Source organism: Panthera tigris, chromosome B4, assembly GCF_018350195.1.
Source record: "Panthera tigris isolate Pti1 chromosome B4, P.tigris_Pti1_mat1.1, whole genome shotgun sequence".
Taxonomy (NCBI): domain Eukaryota; kingdom Metazoa; phylum Chordata; class Mammalia; order Carnivora; family Felidae; genus Panthera; species Panthera tigris.
This window is the reverse complement of record NC_056666.1, coordinates 37,016,870-37,036,889: the sequence shown is the minus strand read 5'-3', so window position 1 is coordinate 37,036,889 and position 20,020 is coordinate 37,016,870. Positions and strand designations below refer to the sequence as shown.

Sequence of the window (20,020 nt, the reverse complement as noted above, 5' to 3'; positions counted from 1 at the left end):
AACAAAAATGATTCACTATGAAATTTAATAAATTAAGGTGGCTACAGAAAACATAAGACCCAATATTACAAAAAAACACCTCCCCAAGGGGCGCCTGGGTGGCTCAGTCAGTTAAGCATCCTACTCATCTTACGACTGTTAAGACTGAGCCCCGTGATGGGCTCTGCACTGACAGCACAGAGCCTGCTTGAGATTCTCTCTCTCCCTGCACCTCCCCAGCTAGCACACATGCATGCACTCCCTCTCTTTCTCAAAATAAATAAACATTAAAAAAAAGATACTTTATATATATATATATATATCGCCCCAAATGCTGAGAGACAGAAAAGTGTCACTAAAGGAAAAACAAAGTCAAAGGTGTATCATAAATTTGCAGTCTTTTCCCAACCAACATGACATAATCATATCTAATTACTTTTTGATATCTACCTCATACAAAAAAGCAAAAGAGCAATCACTGGCATTATCATTTAAACAAAAGTATATCAACAGAGATCCCAATATCATAGTAACTTTTTAAAATAAAATTTTTTAAAGGAATAAAAAAAACAAAATGGCAGGAAGAGTAAAATCAACTAATTGTCTATAAAAAGGAAAATAATAAAGGGATATTTTAAAACTCTGAGCTAAATATTGGAAAATATGGGTAAAATTCTTCTATTTTTAATTTTTTAATGTTTATTTATTTTTGAGAAAGAGAGAGTATAGTGGTGGGGGGAGGGGGGACAGAGAGGGAGACACAGAATTTCAAGCAGGCTCCAGGCTCTGAGCTGTCAGCACAGAGCCTGACACGGGGCTCAAACTCACGGGCTTCAAGACCACGATCTGAGCCGACAGTTGGACGCTTAAACGACTGAGCCACCCAGATGCCCCGGTAAAATTAATTCTTAAAAAGATCTGGTTGTAGGGGCACCTACGTGGCTCAGACGGTTAAGCCTCCAACTTCCACTCAGTTCGCGATCTTGCAGTTCGTGAGTTCAAGCCCCACATTGGGCTCCCTGCTGTTGGCACGGAGCCCGGAGCCTGCTTAGGATCCTCTGTCTCCCTCTCTCTCTACCCCTCCTTGGCTCTAGTGCACATGCACTCTCCCTAAAATAAATAAACGTTTAAAAAAAAAAAAAAGATCTGGTTGTCATTATAAAATCCATAAGTTGCTCAGATAAAGCAAAGACTAGAGGAACCATATTCTCTCAGAAAAGAAAGATTCAAAAAATATCAACTGTTCATTTAAAATTCAAACAGAATGGGGAAAATAATGGATAAGAACTATAAAATCTTCCAAATAGAAAGTATAATGGAAACTAACTGAACTTTCTAAATTATAACAGCCACTCTACTCTCTACTGAAATATTCATGAATCCTCCCCTCCCCAGCTAAGCAAATATGGCAACTAAGATGCATTTTCCAGGGGTGTTAGTAGACGTACAACAGCTACTTGCTATAGAACAGACCCAGTCAGCAGTACAGAAGTTCACAGCTTCAGCAAAGTTGTAGCCCTGGTTAAATCCAGAATGATAGGCACGAGGAAATGTCACAACAAACTCTCCAGCACACTGATTGGTCCTGTACACCTAAATGCAAAGTGGGAACAGGGATACAAAACAAAACAAAATAAAAACAACAAAAAAGGGGAACAGATTTTATCAGTCACTTTCAGCAGCACTTTCTAAAATTAAAAACAGAAAAGCATTCATTTACACCTATCAGAAGACAATATCAGGGTTTAAAAAGGAGCCCGAGGGGTACCTGGGTGGCTCAGTCAGTTAAGTGTCTGACTTCAGCTCAGGTCATGATCTCACGGTTCGTGGGTTCAAGCCCCACATCAGGCTCTGTGCTGACAGCTCAGAGCCTGTAGCCTAATTCAGATTCTGTGTCTCCTTCTCTCTCTGCCCCTCCCCCACCCATGCTCTGTTTCTCTCTCTCTACCAAAAATAATTTAAAAAAAAAAAAAAAAAGCAGCAGCCAGAACTCTACCTTCTTAAAATAGTCCCTGATAACAAATTATAATAATTCATAAAAAGAAAGTATGAGACAAATTTTCAAAGAGAAATGTTACTCACTGAACTACCAGTTTCTGAAACTTGACAAAATTTTTACAATTAAGAGATTTTTTCTTTTATTCCCTTTATCCTTGTGTTGTCAATCATGGTAAAGGATGGAATTTCCTCCTACTCTTGGATAATTTTTTGGAAATTAACTAATTAGTTCATATGTAATATGGAAATATCCCCAAAATCAGTTTTCCTGAATCCCACTTAGTTTTATAATAATACTATATGTCTTTAGAAAAGTCCCAGATTTGGGGCACCTGGGTGGCTCAGCTCAGTTAAGCATCTGACCTTGGCTCAAGTCATGATCTCACAGCTATGAGTTCGAGCCCCATGTCGGGCTCTGTGCTGATAGCTCAGAGACTGGAGCCTGCTTTAGATTTATCCGTCTCCCTTTCTCTCTGCCCCTTCCCTGCTTGCGCTCCTATCTCTCTCTCAAAAATAAACCTTAAAAAAAAAAAAAAAGTCCAGATTCTAGTACACATTCACTCTTCAAAGACAAACTAACACTACTATTACTCAAACTACTTTCTCATTAAGGGTGTGATGAATATTTGAATATATACAGCAAATCCGTTAAATTTATACCTTATCAGGTATTAGTAGCTTAAATTTAATAATCATTATCAAAACCAAGTTGAAAAGTAAAAAAAGTATCCATAGTATATTTCATTATTGCATATAAAAAGAGGCTGTGAAATCTTCACATGAAAAATGATCTCCAAAGGATAGACATTAGTTATTACAACTATCACTTAAAATACTTACACTTTGACTAAACAAGGTTAATAAGGAATACAAGATTTTTGTTAAGACCAGGACATAATGGTTTACTGAAAACAGAAGACTATTTTCATAGGTAGTTATACATAAAATATGATGAATACTTTAAAACACCTCTTAACCAAAAAAATGTTCTTCCCTTCAGAATATAAATTCTAATTTGGCTAGAAAATGACATGATCTTTTGCTTCCAGTTACAAAACAAAGCATATGTTGTGATTCTAATAAAAAGCGAACATAAATTTAAAGTAAAAATACTAAAAGGAGACCCGAAAAGACTCACAGGCACACCATGCTCCATCAGTACATTGGGATTCATGATGGTGACTAACTGATGCAGGAGATCAGGCTGGGATTCAAATAACTCAGGGGCCAGCTCCCTCATCACCTCCTCCAGTTGTTCTGCAGCATGAGATGGCACACCATACCAGGTCTTTGGTTCCCCCCTAGCAAAAGAAACAACTGTTTAACTAGGTGAGCATGGTACCAATGAGGCCAGGGTCTCTCATGCAAATCCACTAATTTATAATTAATTTTGTTTGTCCCATGGTCATAGATTATATACCCTGAATCCTGGCAAACCAACTCATAAATCTATTGTTTGATGAGCTATTGTTCATAAAGAAGGTAAGGCAAGAGTATATAAATAGGCAGGCACATACTTATCACTACTATTAGAAAAGCAATTCAAAGCACATGAACTCTTTAAGGTGGATCAATAAATAGTATTTCAAACAGGAAAGATCCTATCCGAAAAACCAACATCATTCTAAAGGATACTGACATGGTACCTTGATTTCAAGTCCACTGGACATTCCAATTATCCCCACAACGACCAAAGTCAAAGTCAGTACTCTCTAGACTACTTTTACATAACTTCATTAAGTTGATTTACTATCCAACAAAATAAGGCAAGGCTGGAAACTGTTGAAAACTTAAAGAATTCTATCTATAAATCTTAAGGACCAAACTGGCCCCATTAATGTACCAGACTTTAGCGGACTAGAGTTCATTTATAATACTAAACTGTACTCCTAGGAAATGGATTTAACGGGTCATACTATATTTATAAAATAGCTGCATTTCCTAATCCTAATACAATCCACAGTGCTGTCTCTAACAGAACTTACTATAATCATGAGAATGTTCTATAGCTGTGCTAACCAATACATACAGCCCTAGTCACCTGTGACCATAAAGCACTTGAAATATGTTTCCTGTAACTGAGGAATTACATTTTTAATTGTATCTTAATTAAAAAAAGATTGTTTTTAATGTTTATTTATTTTTGGGAGAGAGACAGAGGATAAGTCAAGGAGGGGCAGAGAGAGAAGACACAGAATCCGAAGCAGGCTCCAGGCTCTGAGCTGTCAGCACAGAGCCCGATGCGGGGCTCAAACTCACGAACCAAACCGCAAGATCCTGACCTGAGCTGAAGTCAGATGCTTACCCAACTGAGCCACCCAGGTGCCCCATTCTTAACAAATTTAAATAGCCACATTTAGCTAGCAGTTATCATATTAAACAGCACTGTGATAAAGCAGAGAAATAAAATCACTATAGTTTTCCACTGCAAAGAGTGATTTGAGTAGTATCTTCCAAATGGAGAAAAAAACATCATATAGTTGATATCATAATAATGGACAAGGAACTGGGCAAGTAAATAAAAGCTATGGGGGAGATACAAAAAAATTCAGCCAACAAATTTAATGAATACACATGTAACAGGCATTTTTAGGGAAAATGTTATCAAAACGAAAAAAAAAATCATTTGATAATTTCCAATACTGAAGGTTTAGTCAGATCTTAATTATATACACGCTTTGAACATTCTACCTTGAATATCAAAAGATACACCAAGTAATATTCATGTACACCAAATAAGTATCATTTGGTCTAAAACTCTAGGCTCTGAGGGTACCTGGGTGGCTCAGCTGGTTAAGCGTCCTACTTCAGCTCACGTCATGATCTCACAGTTAATGAGTTCAAGCCCCGAATCAGGCTCTGCGCTGACAGTGTGGAGCCTGCCTGGGATTCTCTCTCCCTCTGCCCCTCCCCTGCTCATGCACATGCTTGCTCTCTCTCTCTTCTCTCCCTCTCTCTCTCAAAAATAAATAGTTTAAAAATAAAAAAATAAAACTCTAGGCTCTGCTGCATGCACATATTTTAAAAGGGAAGGTATCTGAGATATACATATCCTTAGACCTCTACACTTCTCAATATGTTACCCTACTTTGGATAGGAAATACTTTTAAATTCAGCTCTTACTAACATATCACCTAATACTATATCACACCTTTAAAAAGATAACTAAACATATAACAAAGATCATATATACCAGTGTAAGTAGTTGATGGAATAACTCCAGTGATCTTCAATGTGCCAGCAGAAAGAAGAAAAACACATTCCCACATACAGCCATGGCACTTTCATACCAGAGATGTCTACATTAATGTGTGCAAGAACAGACTGCTCTAGGACAGGCATATTATTCAAATTCCAACCAGAAAGTGCATACTCCTATAAAGAAAAAAAAAAGATGTAAATGAAAGATCAGAAATGACACGTGCCCAATAGAAATTTCAAGGGAGTCTTTTAAAATAAGGTAAAAATTGTATATAATATTTATAATAATCTAGTCCATAGAATCGTGCTCTTTGCTCTCTGCAACATGTAACTCATATACCTATTCAATCCTGTCTCCTGTCTAGGTGGCATTTAGATTTCCCTTTAGTTATTTCAAATACCTCTGGTTTATTCTGAAGCATATAAGCAATTTTTTTTACTACTCCTCCCTCAAATACACTACTATAAAATTATGTGAGACTCATTTTAATAGGACAGTATTATATTTCTATTTTATCCCTAGTAGTGTAACTTCCCCAAATATTTATAGCATGGTGCCAGATATTGTGAAAACAGAATACTACGATATGTAATCCTGCATTTATGCCAACAGCAAAGACTAAGATGACACAGAAAGTCACCATTACCACCCCCACTAGCAACCCACCTAGAAATACTGGATAAATTATAATAATGAAAACATTTGTTTCATAGATGAACTCAAAAGAAAAAAGAATTCCAGTTTCCAGAAACAAAGAAAAAGGAAAGAAAGGCAGAATGAAAAAGGAAAGCTACTGACTGAGTTTTCATAGAGGCTTCTCTGGATATAAGGGCTGGACACTGAGTTGCAAAAGCCTACCCTGAAACCATTATGAAGCCTTAAAGTGCTTATCATCCTTGCTGGGAGCAGTTCTCAAAGTGGGGTCCAGGGAACCCAGAACTATTTCCGGGACTATGCAAAGTCAAACTATGCTCATAGGAACTGTTAAGATGTTATTTGCCTTTTTACACTCATTCTTACAGGGATGTAGTGTGAATTTTCCAGAGGATACATGATATGTAACATCACAACAGACTGAACGCACAAAGAAGAAAGTGAACCCAGCTGCCTTCTATCAGGTAGTCGAAAACCGCTAAACGTGGATGCCAGGTACTGAGGGAAGGAGGAAAGTTCATTATTATGTGCACTTTCCACAATACAGAGTTGAAAAAATAAAACCCTCAAAGTAAGAGCTTTAACAGCCAATGACAAAGCTGAAGACAGAATGTGTCAACTAGAAGTCAGATTTGAGGATATCATCCACATTGTAGCACAAAAAAATGGAAACTATAAATATGTAGTTAAGAGTCACAGAGGACAAAATAAGAAAGTCCATCATAGGTTTAAGTAGGAATTCCATGCAAACTGGTGCAGCCACTCGGGAAAACAGTGTGGAGGTTCCTCAAAAAATTAAAAATAGATCTACCCTATGATCCAGCAATAGCACTGCTAGGAATTTACCCAGGGGATACAGGAGTGCTGATGCATAGGGGCACTTGTACCCCAATGTTTATTTATAACAGCACTTTCAACAACAGCCAAATTATGGAAAAAGCCTAAATGTCCATCAACTGATGAATGGATATAGATGTGGTTTATATGCACAATGGAATACTACTTGGCAATGAGAAAGAATGAAATCTGGCCATTTGTAGCAACGTGGATGGAACAGGAGAGTATTATGCTAAGTGAAATAAGGCAGAGAAAGACAGATACCATTATGTTTTCACTCATATGTGGATCCCGAAAAACTTAACAGAAGACCATGGGGGAGAGGAAGGGAGGGGAAAAAAAGGTACATAGAGGGAAGGAGGCAAACCATAAGAGACTCTTAAATACTGAGAACAAACTGAAGGTTGATGGGGCGTGGGAGAGACGGGAAAGGGGGTGATGGGCATTGAGGAGGGCACCTGTTGGGATGAGCACTGGGTGTTGTATGGAAACCAACTTGACAATAAATTGTATTTAATATTAAAAAAATAAGTAGGAATGCCATTAAGAAATAGTAAAGAAATAGGGGCGCCTGGGTGGCTCAGTCGGTTAAGCATCCAACTTTGGCTCAGGTCATAATCTCGCAGTTTGTGACTTCAAGTCCCATGTCAGGCTCTGTGCTGATAGCTTGGAGCCTGGAGCCTGGAGCCTGCTTCAGATTCTGTGTCTCCTCCTCTCTGCCCCTCCCATTCTCATGCTCTGTCTTTCCTGTCTTTCAATAATAAATAAACGTTAAAAAAAATTAAAAACCAAGAAATAGTAATGAAATATGATTCATACCCTCAATATGTTTTTTAAAAAAGGTTTTCAAAAAATACTATTCAATATGTTTTTTAGTTGGTTGGTCAGCTGGTTGTGTGAAAACATAATCAATCTAGTTGAAGAGGTAAGACCTACATACAAAAAGTTTCAAGACAACAGTATACACATGAAACTCCAAACACAGATAAAAGAGTAAATTCTTTAGTTCTTCAGAGGACAACAGTAATTAGTGTGGGTTTGCATCATTAAGAAAACTTTTTTTTTTAATATTAATGTTTGTTTATTTTTGAGACAGACACAGACAGAGAGAGACAGAGTGTGAGCAGGGGAGGGGCAGAGAGACAGGGAGACACAGAATCTGAAGCAGGCTCCAGGCTCCAAACTGTCAGCACAGAGCCTCATGCAGGGCTCAAACTCGTGAACCGCGAGATCATGAGCTGAGCCGTAGTCAGAGGCTCAATCGACTGAGCCACCTAGGCACCCCAGGAAAACTTTATAGAAAAGAAGAACCTGAGTAAAGCTTAGAAAAATAGATAAGATGTGACAATGAATGACAGAAAGAATATATACTGTCCTGGCTGGTGAAGGGGAAGACTGAAATTAGTCATACTCAGAAACACAGGAAATAAGACTAGAAAAGAAGAATGGACCTTTAACCTTAAATTAAGAAGCTTGGGTTTTATCCTATATTCAGAAAAGAAATAAAACAGAATCTGAAAAATGAAACAGTATAAACATAGTATCTTAAATATTTTTAAACTTTTGTTTATGGAAAGTTTCAAACATAAACAAAAGTAGACAGAACTGCATAATGAACTCCAGAAGACCTCTCAACCTTAACATGTTAAGTAAAAGCAATATATTTAAATTTTTTTAACGTTTATTTATTTTTGAAACAGAGAGACAGAGCATGAACGGGGGGGGGGGGGGGTCAGAGAGAGAGAGGGAGACACAGAATCTGAAACAGGCTCCAGGCTCTGAGCTGTCAGCACAGAGCCCGACGCGGGGCTTGAACTCACAAACCGCAAGATCATGACCTGAGCCGAAGTCGGACGCTTAACCGACTGAGCCACACAGGCGCCCCAAAGCAATATATTTAAAATGACTGCAGAGACAAGCAGTAAGCAGAAAATCTGGTTAACATAACAGGCCTAAGACTACTATTCTTCAAAAAGCCTACTTAAAGTTCTCTTGGCTGGTATGTGGAAACTTACATGGCAAACAGCTCCCTACGCTAATAAAAAAGAGTGATTTATGATGCCTAGACCATACAATGTGGTTTATGTACACTTGCTTTCCTTCTGGGAGTTTGGGATTTTATAGTATGTGTTAAGCAGAGGATGCCCAGGTCACCAGCCTCCAATAAAAACCTTGAGTTGGATCACTAATGAGCTTCCCTGGTAGGCAATACTTCCTACACATTGTCAATTTGATACTAGTGCCTTCTATGTAACTCCATTAGGAGGACTCTTGGACACTTCTACCTGGTTTTCTCTGGATTTGGGCCATGCATCTTTTCCCTTTGCTGATTTTGCTTTGTATTCTTTCACTATAGTAATCATAGCCATGAGTCCTCCCAGAAAATCAATGAACCTGGAGATGGTCTTGGGGACTCCAAACACGAGTGGTCATTATTTAAGATTATGACAATCATCCCAACATGATGTGACAGGACCTAGACAAAGATGGTAGTAGTGGGTATGAAAAGAGGCCAGTCCTACAGAAAATAATGAAAAATGAACTAACAGGATTTAGTCGATGACTTAATATGGAGCCAAGGACAAGAACAAAAAAATGTTCCCAAGTTTTCAAGTTCTGTGCCTATTTTTATTCCTTAGAAGCCCTGTTGGTAGAGCACATTGTATTCATAAGACAATATATTAACTTCAGAAGTACTTCTCCAGTAAACTATGACTCCAGAGAAATACGCTATCAGATACTGAGAGCTATCTCATGCAGAAGTTCAACACAAATGTACAACGCCTAGTGAAATGTTGGTAGTTATCTGCTATTCTAGTACAGTAACTTTACCGTAACTGATATTAAGTATAAAAAGTCTGAAGGTTTTACACAAACTCTAATTAGTCCTTAAAATCCTTTTGTAATAAAGAAGTCCTCTCATTCTATCTTTAAACACAACAAAAGTATCCTGTGAAAAACATTACTGCTTGGAAAACAAAGAGCAAATCCACGATCCAGTCTAGAAAAAAAGTTGTATCACCTGTCTCTTTATACTATGGTTGGTTACAGCCCAGCATTTCTCCACATTCATGAAGGTGAATAGAGCAAAAGCAGAAATAGATAAATATTCATTTAAAACTCAAACATGGAGAAAGATTAATATTTGTATTATTAATATTAGGTGCTTAGGTTTAACACTTAAAATAATCTTTAAAATCTCTGTGACCTTGTTTTTAAGATCAGAAGATATAAATATCTGTTTAAGAACAACTTAAAAATTCAGAACAGGGGCGCCTGGGTGGCTCAGTCGGTTGAGTGTCCAACTTTGGCTAAGGTCATGATCTCGCGGCTCACGAGTCTGAGCCCCGCGTAAGGCTCTGTGCTGACAGTTTGAAGCCTGGAGCCTGCTTCAGATCCTGTGTCTCTTTCTCTCTCTATCCCTCCCCTGCTCACACTCTGTCTCTTTCTCTGTCAAAAATAAATAAACATTAAAAAAAAGTTTTTTTAATAAAAAAAAATTCAGAACAGAAACAAAATTCAGAAAAAGACAGAAAAAGTCTTTTCCCAATAATTCAGTAATTGCTCACCACTTGGCAAAGGAAGGGTATAAAGAAACTCTGATGTGTTTCCTTACACCTATAAAAACCACATTAAATTCAGTGATACTGAACAAACCATCTGTGTATTATCTATGTTCTCCATCTATTGTAATCATTCTCTTTCTCCCTTGGTAAAACCCAATGTGTATTCTCTAATCTACATTATCCTAACCTGATTATTCCAACCTGTACTCTACCTACGCAGAAGGAAAAATATAATAACAAGGCTAAAATAATAAGAAAACCAAAAGATGTAACTTTTGATCATAAAGAAATGAAACAAAATGAAAACTTAATTCAGCACACATTAAGTGCTCAGATACTGGTTGGCATAATATCCAATGAGATGGTACCATGAATAAACTGGGTAGGTAATGCTATAAGGAATTAGGATGGACTGAACAGGGCCTGAAGGGACTCAAAAACAAAAAACAAAAAGGGTAAGACCACGTAAGTAGTATACTCCATTTCTTTTTAAAAAGAATATGTAATTCTGCATGTGTGATATATAAATGCTTGCATAGAGGGGCGCCTGGGTGGCTCAGTCAGTTGAGCGTCCGACTTCGGCTCAGGTCATGATCTCGCGGTTTGGTTCGTGAGTTCGAGCCCTGCATCAGGCTCTGTGCTGACAGCTCAGAGACTGAAGCCTGCTTCAGATTCTGTTTCCCTCTCTCTGTCCCTCCCCCACTCATGCTCTGTCTCTCTCTCTCTCTCTCTGTCAAAAATAAACTTTAAAAATAAATAAATAAATAAATAAATAAATAAATAAATAAATAAAATGCTTGCATAGATCACTGTATCTGAAGAACAGCTAGAAGATGAAATAGTGTCTTCCTCTGTTACATTGGTGATCTGGGTAGGAGGGAGACTTTTAATTGTAAAGAATTTCCAGCAGTGGCAATATGGAGAGGTTGGGCAATTCCCCTCCACAAAAAACAAAGATAAATCTGGACAGAATTATCAAAACAGCCATTTCTAAGGCACTATAAATCAACTAAAGTCAAACAACAGAACAAGACAAAAAACTGAGAAGCATTTACAACTGAAAGACTAAAAGCCTGAATAAAAACATTCCCAGATAAGCAAAGACTGAAAAAAATTCATTCCTTAGCAGACCCATACTACAAATAAAAGCAGTCTTCCAGCCTGAAAGAAAATGACCTGAAAAAGTAAGTTGGATCCCACAGGAATAAATGAAGAGCATCAGAAATGGTGTATTTGTGAGTAAATAGGTAAAAGAGTATATGTGTATTTTTTACCTTCTCTTAACTTTTTAAAAAAGATGGTTTAAAGTAATAATTATATTGCTGTGTTGTCGTGTTTATACAATATGTAGACATAATGTATAACAATACAGTGGGAAATGAAGAAAAAAGTTGCTATATTCACCAGAATTAGGTCAATATTAACATAAAGTAGGCTGTGTAAAGACCATTTAAAAAGTTAAAAAGGGGCAAAAGGGGCACCTGGGTGGCTCAGTCAATTAAGTTCCTGACTCTTCATCTTGGCTCAAGTCATGATCTCACAGTTCATGAAATCAAGCCCCGAGTCAGGCTATGCACTCAGCGTGGAACTTGCTCGGGATTCTCTCTCTCCCTCTCTTTCTGCCCTTCCCATGCACACACGTGTACTCCCTCCCTCCCTCTCTCTCTCTCTCTCAAAAATAAACTTTTATAAATAAATAAGATGCATATTAGAATTCCTAGAACCACTAAATAACTAAAAAGCATATATGCAAAACAAAAAAATCTAGAGGAATTAAAACGGTATTATGAAAAATCTCTGTTTAACACCAAAAAAAGGCCACAAAGGAGAGACAGGAACAAAAAAAACCACGAGACACAAAATCACAAAATGAACAGACATGAATCAACCGTGTCAGTAATTATATTAAGTGTAAATACACTAAACACTCCAATCAAAAGGCAACCCTCAGACTAGGTTTTTTAAAAAAGCAAGATCCCGGGGCACCTGGGTGGCTCAGTTGGTTAAGTGGCCGACTCTTGATTTTGGCTCAGGTCGTGACCTCACAGTTCAAACCCCCTGTTAGGCTTTATGCTAAGAGCACGGAGCTTGCTTGGGACTCTCTCTCTCCCTCTCTCTGCCCCTCCCCTGTTGGCATGCACGCACATGTACAACGTGTTCAAAAATAAATAAAAATAAGCATTTTTTGTTTTAAGAAGGCAAGATCCAATCATATCCTCCTACAAAAAACACACTTTAGATTCTAAGATACAAACAGATTCAAAGTAAAAGAATGTTAAAAGATATACCTTGCAAATACTAACCTTAAGAGAACTGGGATAGTTATTCTTTTTTATTTTTTAATTTTTTTTTAATCTTTATTTATTATCAAGAGACAGAGACAGAGCATGAGCATGGGAGGGGCAGAGAGAGGGGGAGACACAGCATCCCAAGCAGGCTCCAGGCTGAGCTGTCAGCACAGAGCTTGACACGGGGCTTGAACTCACAAACTTCAAGAAGCATGATCTGGGGGCGCCTGGGTGGCACAGTCGGTTAAGCGTCCGACTTCAGCCAGGTCACGATCTCGCGGTCCGTGAGTTCGAGCCCCACGTCAGGCTCTGGGCTGATGGCTCGGAGCCTGGAGCCTGTTTCCGATTCTGTGTCTCCCTCTCTCTCTGCCCCTCCCCCGTTCATGCTCTGTCTCTCTCTGTCCCAAAAATAAAATAAATAAATAAATAAAAAATAAATTAAAAAAAAATAATAATAAATAAATAAATAAAAAGAAGCATGATCTGAGCTGAAGTCGGACACAACAGACTGAGCCACCCAGGCGCCCCAGGATATTCTTTTAACTATATATCCTTCTGCACTATATAACCTTTTTTTTTTTAACCATGTGTAACTCTTTTCATAGGAAATAAAATTCTTAATCACTGCCAATATAGAAGGAAAGGAAAAGTGAAAAGGACCAAAATAATGAGAAAAAGAAGTGAATGATCATCTTAATTCAGCTTTATACATAAGGGTCATCTCCTATTTGACAGAACTTCAATATATATTACAGTTTAAATGCATTCTTTGAAAACCTACCTGCTCAGGTGTTGAAGGAAACTTAATTTTGAACCTATCAAGAAATGTAACTCTTTTTTAAAAAATCTTAAATCACTTCAAACACAAAGAGGCAAAATTTTTTTAACTGGAATCAAAGTTTTAAACTAATTAAAATGGTTGGGGCACCTGAGTGGCTCAGTCAGTTGGGTGTCCAACTTCAGCTCAGGTCATGATCTCACAGTTGGTGGGTTCAAGCCCCACATCGGGCTCTGCGCTGACAGCTCAGAGCCTGGAGCCTGCTTCAGATTCTGTGTTTTCCTCTCTCTCTCTCTTTGCCCCTCCCCCACTCATGCTCTGTCTGTCTCTCAAGAATAAATAAACATAAAAAAAAAATTAAACTAATTAAAATGGTTTTGGGGCACCTGGGTAGCTCAGTCAGTTAAGCATCCGTCCGACTTTGGCTGTCATGATCTCACAGTGTGTGGGTCTGAGCTGTGCTAACAGCTCAGAGCCTAGAGTCTGCTTCAGATTCTGTGTCTCCCTCTCTCTCTGCTCCACCCCCGCTGTGCTCTGTTTCTCAAAAATGCACAAATGTTAAAAAAAGATTTTAATAAAAATAAAAATAAACTAAAATGGTTTTAAAATGCAAAGCTAATGGGAGAGTGGGGAGAAAAAATAATAATAGTAATAATAAAATGCAAAGTTAAGGGTGCCTGGGTGGCTGAGTCGGTTAAGTGTTCCAACTTCAGCTCAGGTCATGATCTCACAGTTCGTGAGTTCAAGCCCTGCGTCGGGCTCTGTGTTAACAGCTCAGAGTCTGAAGCCTGCTTCAGATTCTGTGTCTCCCTGTCTCTACTCCTCCCTCACTCACTCTGTCTTTCTCTCTCTCTCTCTCAAAAATAAACACTAAAAAAAAAAAAAAAGGTTTTTTTAATGCAAAGTTAAATTTTTAAAGGTACTTTGAATGTATTGTTTTTAATTTTTTTTTAATGTTTATTTTTTGAGAGAGAAAGACAGAGCATGAGCAGGGGAGGGGCAGAGAGAGAGTGAGAGACAGAGAATCCGAAGCAGGCTCCAGGCTCTGAGTCGTCAGCACAGAGCCCGTCACGGACTGTGAGATCATGACCTGAGCCGGAAGTCGGACACTTAACTGAATGAGCCACCCAGGTGCCCCTGGATGTATTGTTTTTAAAACTGAAGGTAATATATAATGTCCAAATCCTACAGATTGAATATTTTAAATGAATGTAATCCCTTAAAATTAGAGAAAGGCAGTTTTCTACTATGCAAAGGCTAAATCAGCTTGGGCTAAGTTTGAATTACTACTATCTGCTCTGCACCTCTTCTTCTGGCAGCATCTTTCTCCGACCATCCTTCACAGGAAATCCACTTCCAAAGTCTTTTGAGGAGATATCAGCTCCATACTCTACAATAACATCTTCTTCAATGCTGCTCACCAGCCGCCAGAATTCCTTTTCTACTAGTTCTGTAGGAACCATCTATACAGGGAAAACAAAGATTACAGATTACTAACTCACTATAACCATAACCTTCTAAAACATAAAATGCAGATCAAGTGAACACAAACCCATGATAAAATGAAAAGTCTTATTTCCAGAGCTGAAAAGACCAGGTTCTTAGCTTTTTCCAATGAGGACAGCGAAATGCTAAAGGCAACCTAAATGTTCAGAAAAACATAATAAACTTGAACTGCCTTTTTCTGTAAACTGTTTTCCAACTAAGAAATATAAAAATGACCCAGGACATCAAGAAAGAAAAAAGGAAATGCAAAAATCAAGGCTGAACTTTAATAGCTTTGGCAAATTTTTTGGATAAGGATTTTAAAAAGCCCAAGATCCCCTAGGAGAAGAACAAACTTCATATTACAAGTAACAACAAAAGGAGCAACTGCCACATACTTCATGGTTTTCTATAAAAGATTTCCTACAGAAGGCTAATAAACAATTCCAAGATCAAAGCAGATTTCTCAACAGGAGAGTACACACTGCCACATTAGCAAATGAAAAAAATAGAAACAGATGCCAGGCCCCTTATCTTTAGATTTAATATTCTATCATCTTTCTCATGCTGTCCCGATTTTCCACAAAATGATGAAAGTAAAAAGCAAACCAAAAGCTTTGGACACAGATAAATCTTCAGACTTCCCCAAACCGACCTAAAAGAAAGATACTCACATGAACTGGCATATTGAAATAATCAGACTTAAAATTATCTGCCATCTCTCCAAAGCTCTGAAGTGTATACTCTCGTACAGCTTGTTCAAATCCAAAGGCCTCTCGAGGTTTATTGCATTCCTAGGAAGAAGAAATACTTAAGATTAACTCACTGAAAATGAACAAAATATTAAGGCTCTCAGGCATTACCTTCTTTGATCATTTCCCTAGGGGAAGCAAATCCAATCAACCTTAGCAAAACAAGTATTAATTACTTGCAATATGAAATCAGTAAATAATGTTCTAAAACCTTAACTGCATTTTCACAGCCTTCCAGTAGGAAGGTGGCAATGAGACAGCTTCAGACTCTGGAGTTGGCATTAAGCTCGGCACCAAGACAAGGTGAGAGGGGCGCCTGGGTGGTGGCTCAGTCGGTTAAGCTCGGCACCAAGACAAACACCTGGAGGACTACTGACATGCAATCAAGCCCAGGGATGCTACTCATTCTCAGTTTACCAGTGGATTTAGCAATGGAGAAAATAAATGTTCACAGACAAAGGAAAGATAATGGATAAAGGGATATCCACTCGACTGCTAGAATATCTAGCTATAGGAATGGTTGTTTCACACCACCAATCACCCTAACCAGTATCTTAACACAAATTCTCAGAGTATAACTGCTTTGGAATCATCTAACCATGAGAATAACAAATAATAATTCAAAGCTCTGAATACACCTAGATACAACCCAGCCAACTCCTTCCCTTCCATATCCTACCACAACATTCTGTTAAGCAAATGGATTAGGTATTTCAGGACAATAATGTCAATGTAATCTTTGAATAAGAATAATTTAGAATAATCAAGTAAAAATTTAAATAAGCTAATAGATACTATCCATTTACCTGTTAACATGAGAACTGGAGACATAAATCCTAAGTTCTAGAGCTTTATGTCTGATTTCTACTTTGGTTTTTTTTTTTGAAGTTCATTTATTTAAGTGATCTCTACACCCAACATGGGTCTTGAACCCATGACCCCAAGATCAAGAATTACATGCTACAGGGAGCCTGGCTGGGTGGCTTAGTCAGTTGAACGTCTGACTTTGGGTCAGGTCATGATCTCACGGTTGTGAGTTCGAGCCCTGCACTGGGCTCGCTGCTGTCAGCACAGAGCCTGCTTTGGATCCTCTGTTCACCCTCTCTCTGTCACTCCCCTGCGCTTTCTCTCTCTCTCTCTCTCTCTCTCTCCCTCTCTCTCTCAAAAATAAAACATTTAGGGGTGCCTGGGTGTCTCAGTCAGCTGAGTGTCCGACTTTGGCTCAGGTCATGATCTCGCAGTTTGTGAGTTCGAGCCCCACGTTGGAGCTATCAGCACAGAGCCTGGAGCCTGTTTCAGATTCTGTCCCCCTCTCTCTCTGCCCAACCCCACTTGTGCTCTGTTTCTCTCTCTAAAATAAATAAACATTAAAAAAATTTTTTTTAATTTAAAAAATTTAGGGGCACCTGGGTGGCTCAGTCAGTTAAGCATCTGATTTCAGCTCAGGTCATGATGTCACAGTCCGTGAGTTCGAGCCCCGCATCAGGCTCTGTGCTGACAGCTCAGAGCCTGGAGCCTGCTTGGGATTCTGTGTCTGTCTCTCTCTGCCCCTCCCCCGATCATGCTCTGCATCTCTCTCTCTCTCTCTTAAAAGTAAATAAACACTAAAAAAATAATAATAATAATTAAAAATAACACATTTAAAAAAAGAGTTACATGCTCTTCCGACTGAGCCAGCCAGGTTTCCAGGAATATGAACGTTCTGAGCAAGAGTATCATTCACCTACACCAATAAACAGAATTATCTAACCGATAGTCAGAAAAAGTTTTTGAAAGGCAAACTGCCGTAATACAACTGTTACATTTTCATTCAATATTGCTCTTAAAAAATCCTAGATATTTTAAAGCACCTGGGTGGCTCAGTTGTTAAGCATCTGACTTCAGCTTAGGTCATGACCTCACAGCTTACGAGTTCGAGTCTCACACTGGGTGAGCTCGAGCCCTGCTTCAGGAGAGCTAGTGCTCTGCTTCGGGTAAGCACAAGCCCTGTTTCAGGTAAAACATGAACCCTGGATGAGCTCCACCTCTCTCTTTCTCTCTCTCTCTCTCTCTCTCTCTCCCTCCCTCTCTCCCTCTCTTTCACCTGTGCCCTCTCTCTCTCTCTCAAAAAAAAAAAAAAAAATCTTAGCGATTTTAAACATTGAAGAACAAAGCAAGCACTTTTGGAAATTGGATTTACTGTATGTGTGTATGTGTATATTATTGTTATTAATTAAAAAAGAATCTATAAAGTTTAGGCTTGTACCTCAGCAACACATTTAGGACACCTCCAGTCTCCTTTGGGCACATCAGGTAGTGGGGGAATTAAACAAAATGTATGATAGCTGTCATCACATCCATCACACAAAAGCAATTTATCTTCATTATTTCCCCGACCACAAAACATACAAACATAGAGATCAACCTGTTAGAAAACAAACAAAATAAAAGTCTATTTTCTACAATAAGTAATACTGAATTTTTACCAGGAATTCCTTAATTGAAACAAAATAATGTATACTAAAAAGTACACATAACTTAAATCCTGAATATTTTTTAAATGACTGTATTTAAACAGGTTTTCATAAAATCTCCTCAATTTCCTCAGCACTTCTACTTAATAAAAGCATATCAAGGTATCAGAATAAAGAAAGACTTTCTAGACCACTTGAAAGTCAATTTCTATAAATAAAATACACCATGTCATCCTTCCTATACACAAACACTCTTTGTAGAGAATGAATACTGAGCACTGTCCACAATACAGCTCAAGAATTTAGATTCTTATTCTCTCATTCACAAGGTATACGTGAGTATAACTTAGGGGAAGAGTCAATGTAAATGGACAAAGCAAGGTTAACATTACATAAACGAAAGCTGCAACTTTAAATTTACCATCCAGTCCTCTAACCAAATGAACTAACCAAATGGCATACTAATACATAACGAGATAAAAAAGTGCAAAACTAAAAATAAATCCTTTCCCTCCTGACACATCTCAGAACACTTACAAAGTTAACAGAGAGAGTTCCTTTCCGTTGTCTCATTTGCATGTTAAATGCGTCTGACCTGTTGGTAACTTTTCGTCTTCGGGAGACCTCATCTTGAAATAAAAATAGTTATATAATAATAGTAAAAACTAATGTTGAGAGCTTACTCTGGACCAGACACTACTTAAAATTATTTAAATTAAATCTCACAACACTATGAGGTAGATATGCTACTATCCCCATTGAAGATAAAGAATCTAAAGTATAGAGAAGTAACTTGCCCAAAATCATAAAGCCAGTCAGAGGCAGATTTGGGAATCCATTCCAGGCAATCAAGCTCTAGAGAGCTTAACTACTAATTCTATACTGCCTGTATGTAGTACTTATCAGGGACTAACTTGAGACTAGTTTTCAGATCACTGCCAGCCAATGCATTAAGTACAAGAATGAAAAAGACAATTAAGTGCTTAATTCTTAAAAGGGTGATAATAAATATCATAATGTATTTGGTAAGTCCTATCACACTGAATGTTTTTAGAGTGATGGGACAATATTATCTGATCCTCCAGAGTTCTTGTCCACAATCTGAATTGTGATTTATATCATGAAATGGATAATAACTAATGTAACTTGTGATTATAGCACTTCATTAAATTCATATATACTAAAAACAAATCCAACACAACCTTTGTTAAACTGAGTTTTCAAATTGACATGTACATAGAACAGCAAAACTTGACCTTTACATTAGAAATTTTACTCACAAGAAGTTTCAAACATACTAAGCTGAGAGTAATTAGGCTTTCTTCACAGTTTTTTTTAAATGAAGTGTCATAATGTATCAAGATAATTATGGAAAAACAACAAAGTTGGAATTAGAATGTAAGTCATGAACTCCCCGCAGTACATGTCAATAGTAAAGGTCACGGAACCCTGTCTCTGAATTTAAAAGCTTTAGATCACCAAGTAAGAACCATTTATTTCACCACTCTCTCATAAACTAAAGCATTCAGAAACTATAAATTTCTGTGTCACGTATCAGACATAAAAATGAAAATTTATCTCTTTCAAATATAAAAATTCAATAAAATATGGTTCCTCAAGCCTTAAATTCAAGATTATCTGCCATAAAGGGTGATCTAAAAACCATACTGCAAGTTTACACTCAAGAAAATCCCAAGGCAGACCGCAATTCAAATATTATTTTTATTACCTTATTTCTTTTCATGACCAAATAACAGATTTTACCTTCTTTATCTTTTGCTCCCATCGCTAGGCCCACAACCTTAGGGCCAGCCCCAAAAATTCGAAGTTTCTTCAGTTCCGTGTTTCTATTCACCTCTCCAGATTCTGACTAAAACAATAAACAAAACTCGTATTATCTAATTATTCTGATTCATATATTTATTTTCCTAACCAAGAAAAATTTCAAGATCCTCTTCAAAATGAGAAAAAAATTAACTGATTTCTTCTCTCTAAATCCACTCACTGCCTCATTACAACAGTTGAACA

The 20,020-nt window shown here is 37.8% G+C and overlaps 1 protein-coding gene across 1 annotated transcript in view; it reads right to left on the bottom strand.

Moving 5' to 3' along the window:
• Positions 1–20,020, bottom strand: part of KDM5A (lysine demethylase 5A) — a 93,698-nt gene that overhangs the window by 49,122 nt on the left and 24,556 nt on the right. The window contains exons 6-13 of the mRNA XM_042991539.1: positions 19,757–19,862; positions 18,530–18,621; positions 17,785–17,943; positions 15,462–15,581; positions 14,607–14,765; positions 5,171–5,352; positions 3,116–3,278; positions 1,453–1,572 (exon numbers count right to left, since the gene is read on the bottom strand). Coding sequence (XP_042847473.1) covers positions 1,453–1,572; positions 3,116–3,278; positions 5,171–5,352; positions 14,607–14,765; positions 15,462–15,581; positions 17,785–17,943; positions 18,530–18,621; positions 19,757–19,862 — 1,101 coding nt within the window. The remainder of the gene's footprint in view (positions 1–1,452; positions 1,573–3,115; positions 3,279–5,170; positions 5,353–14,606; positions 14,766–15,461; positions 15,582–17,784; positions 17,944–18,529; positions 18,622–19,756; positions 19,863–20,020) is intronic.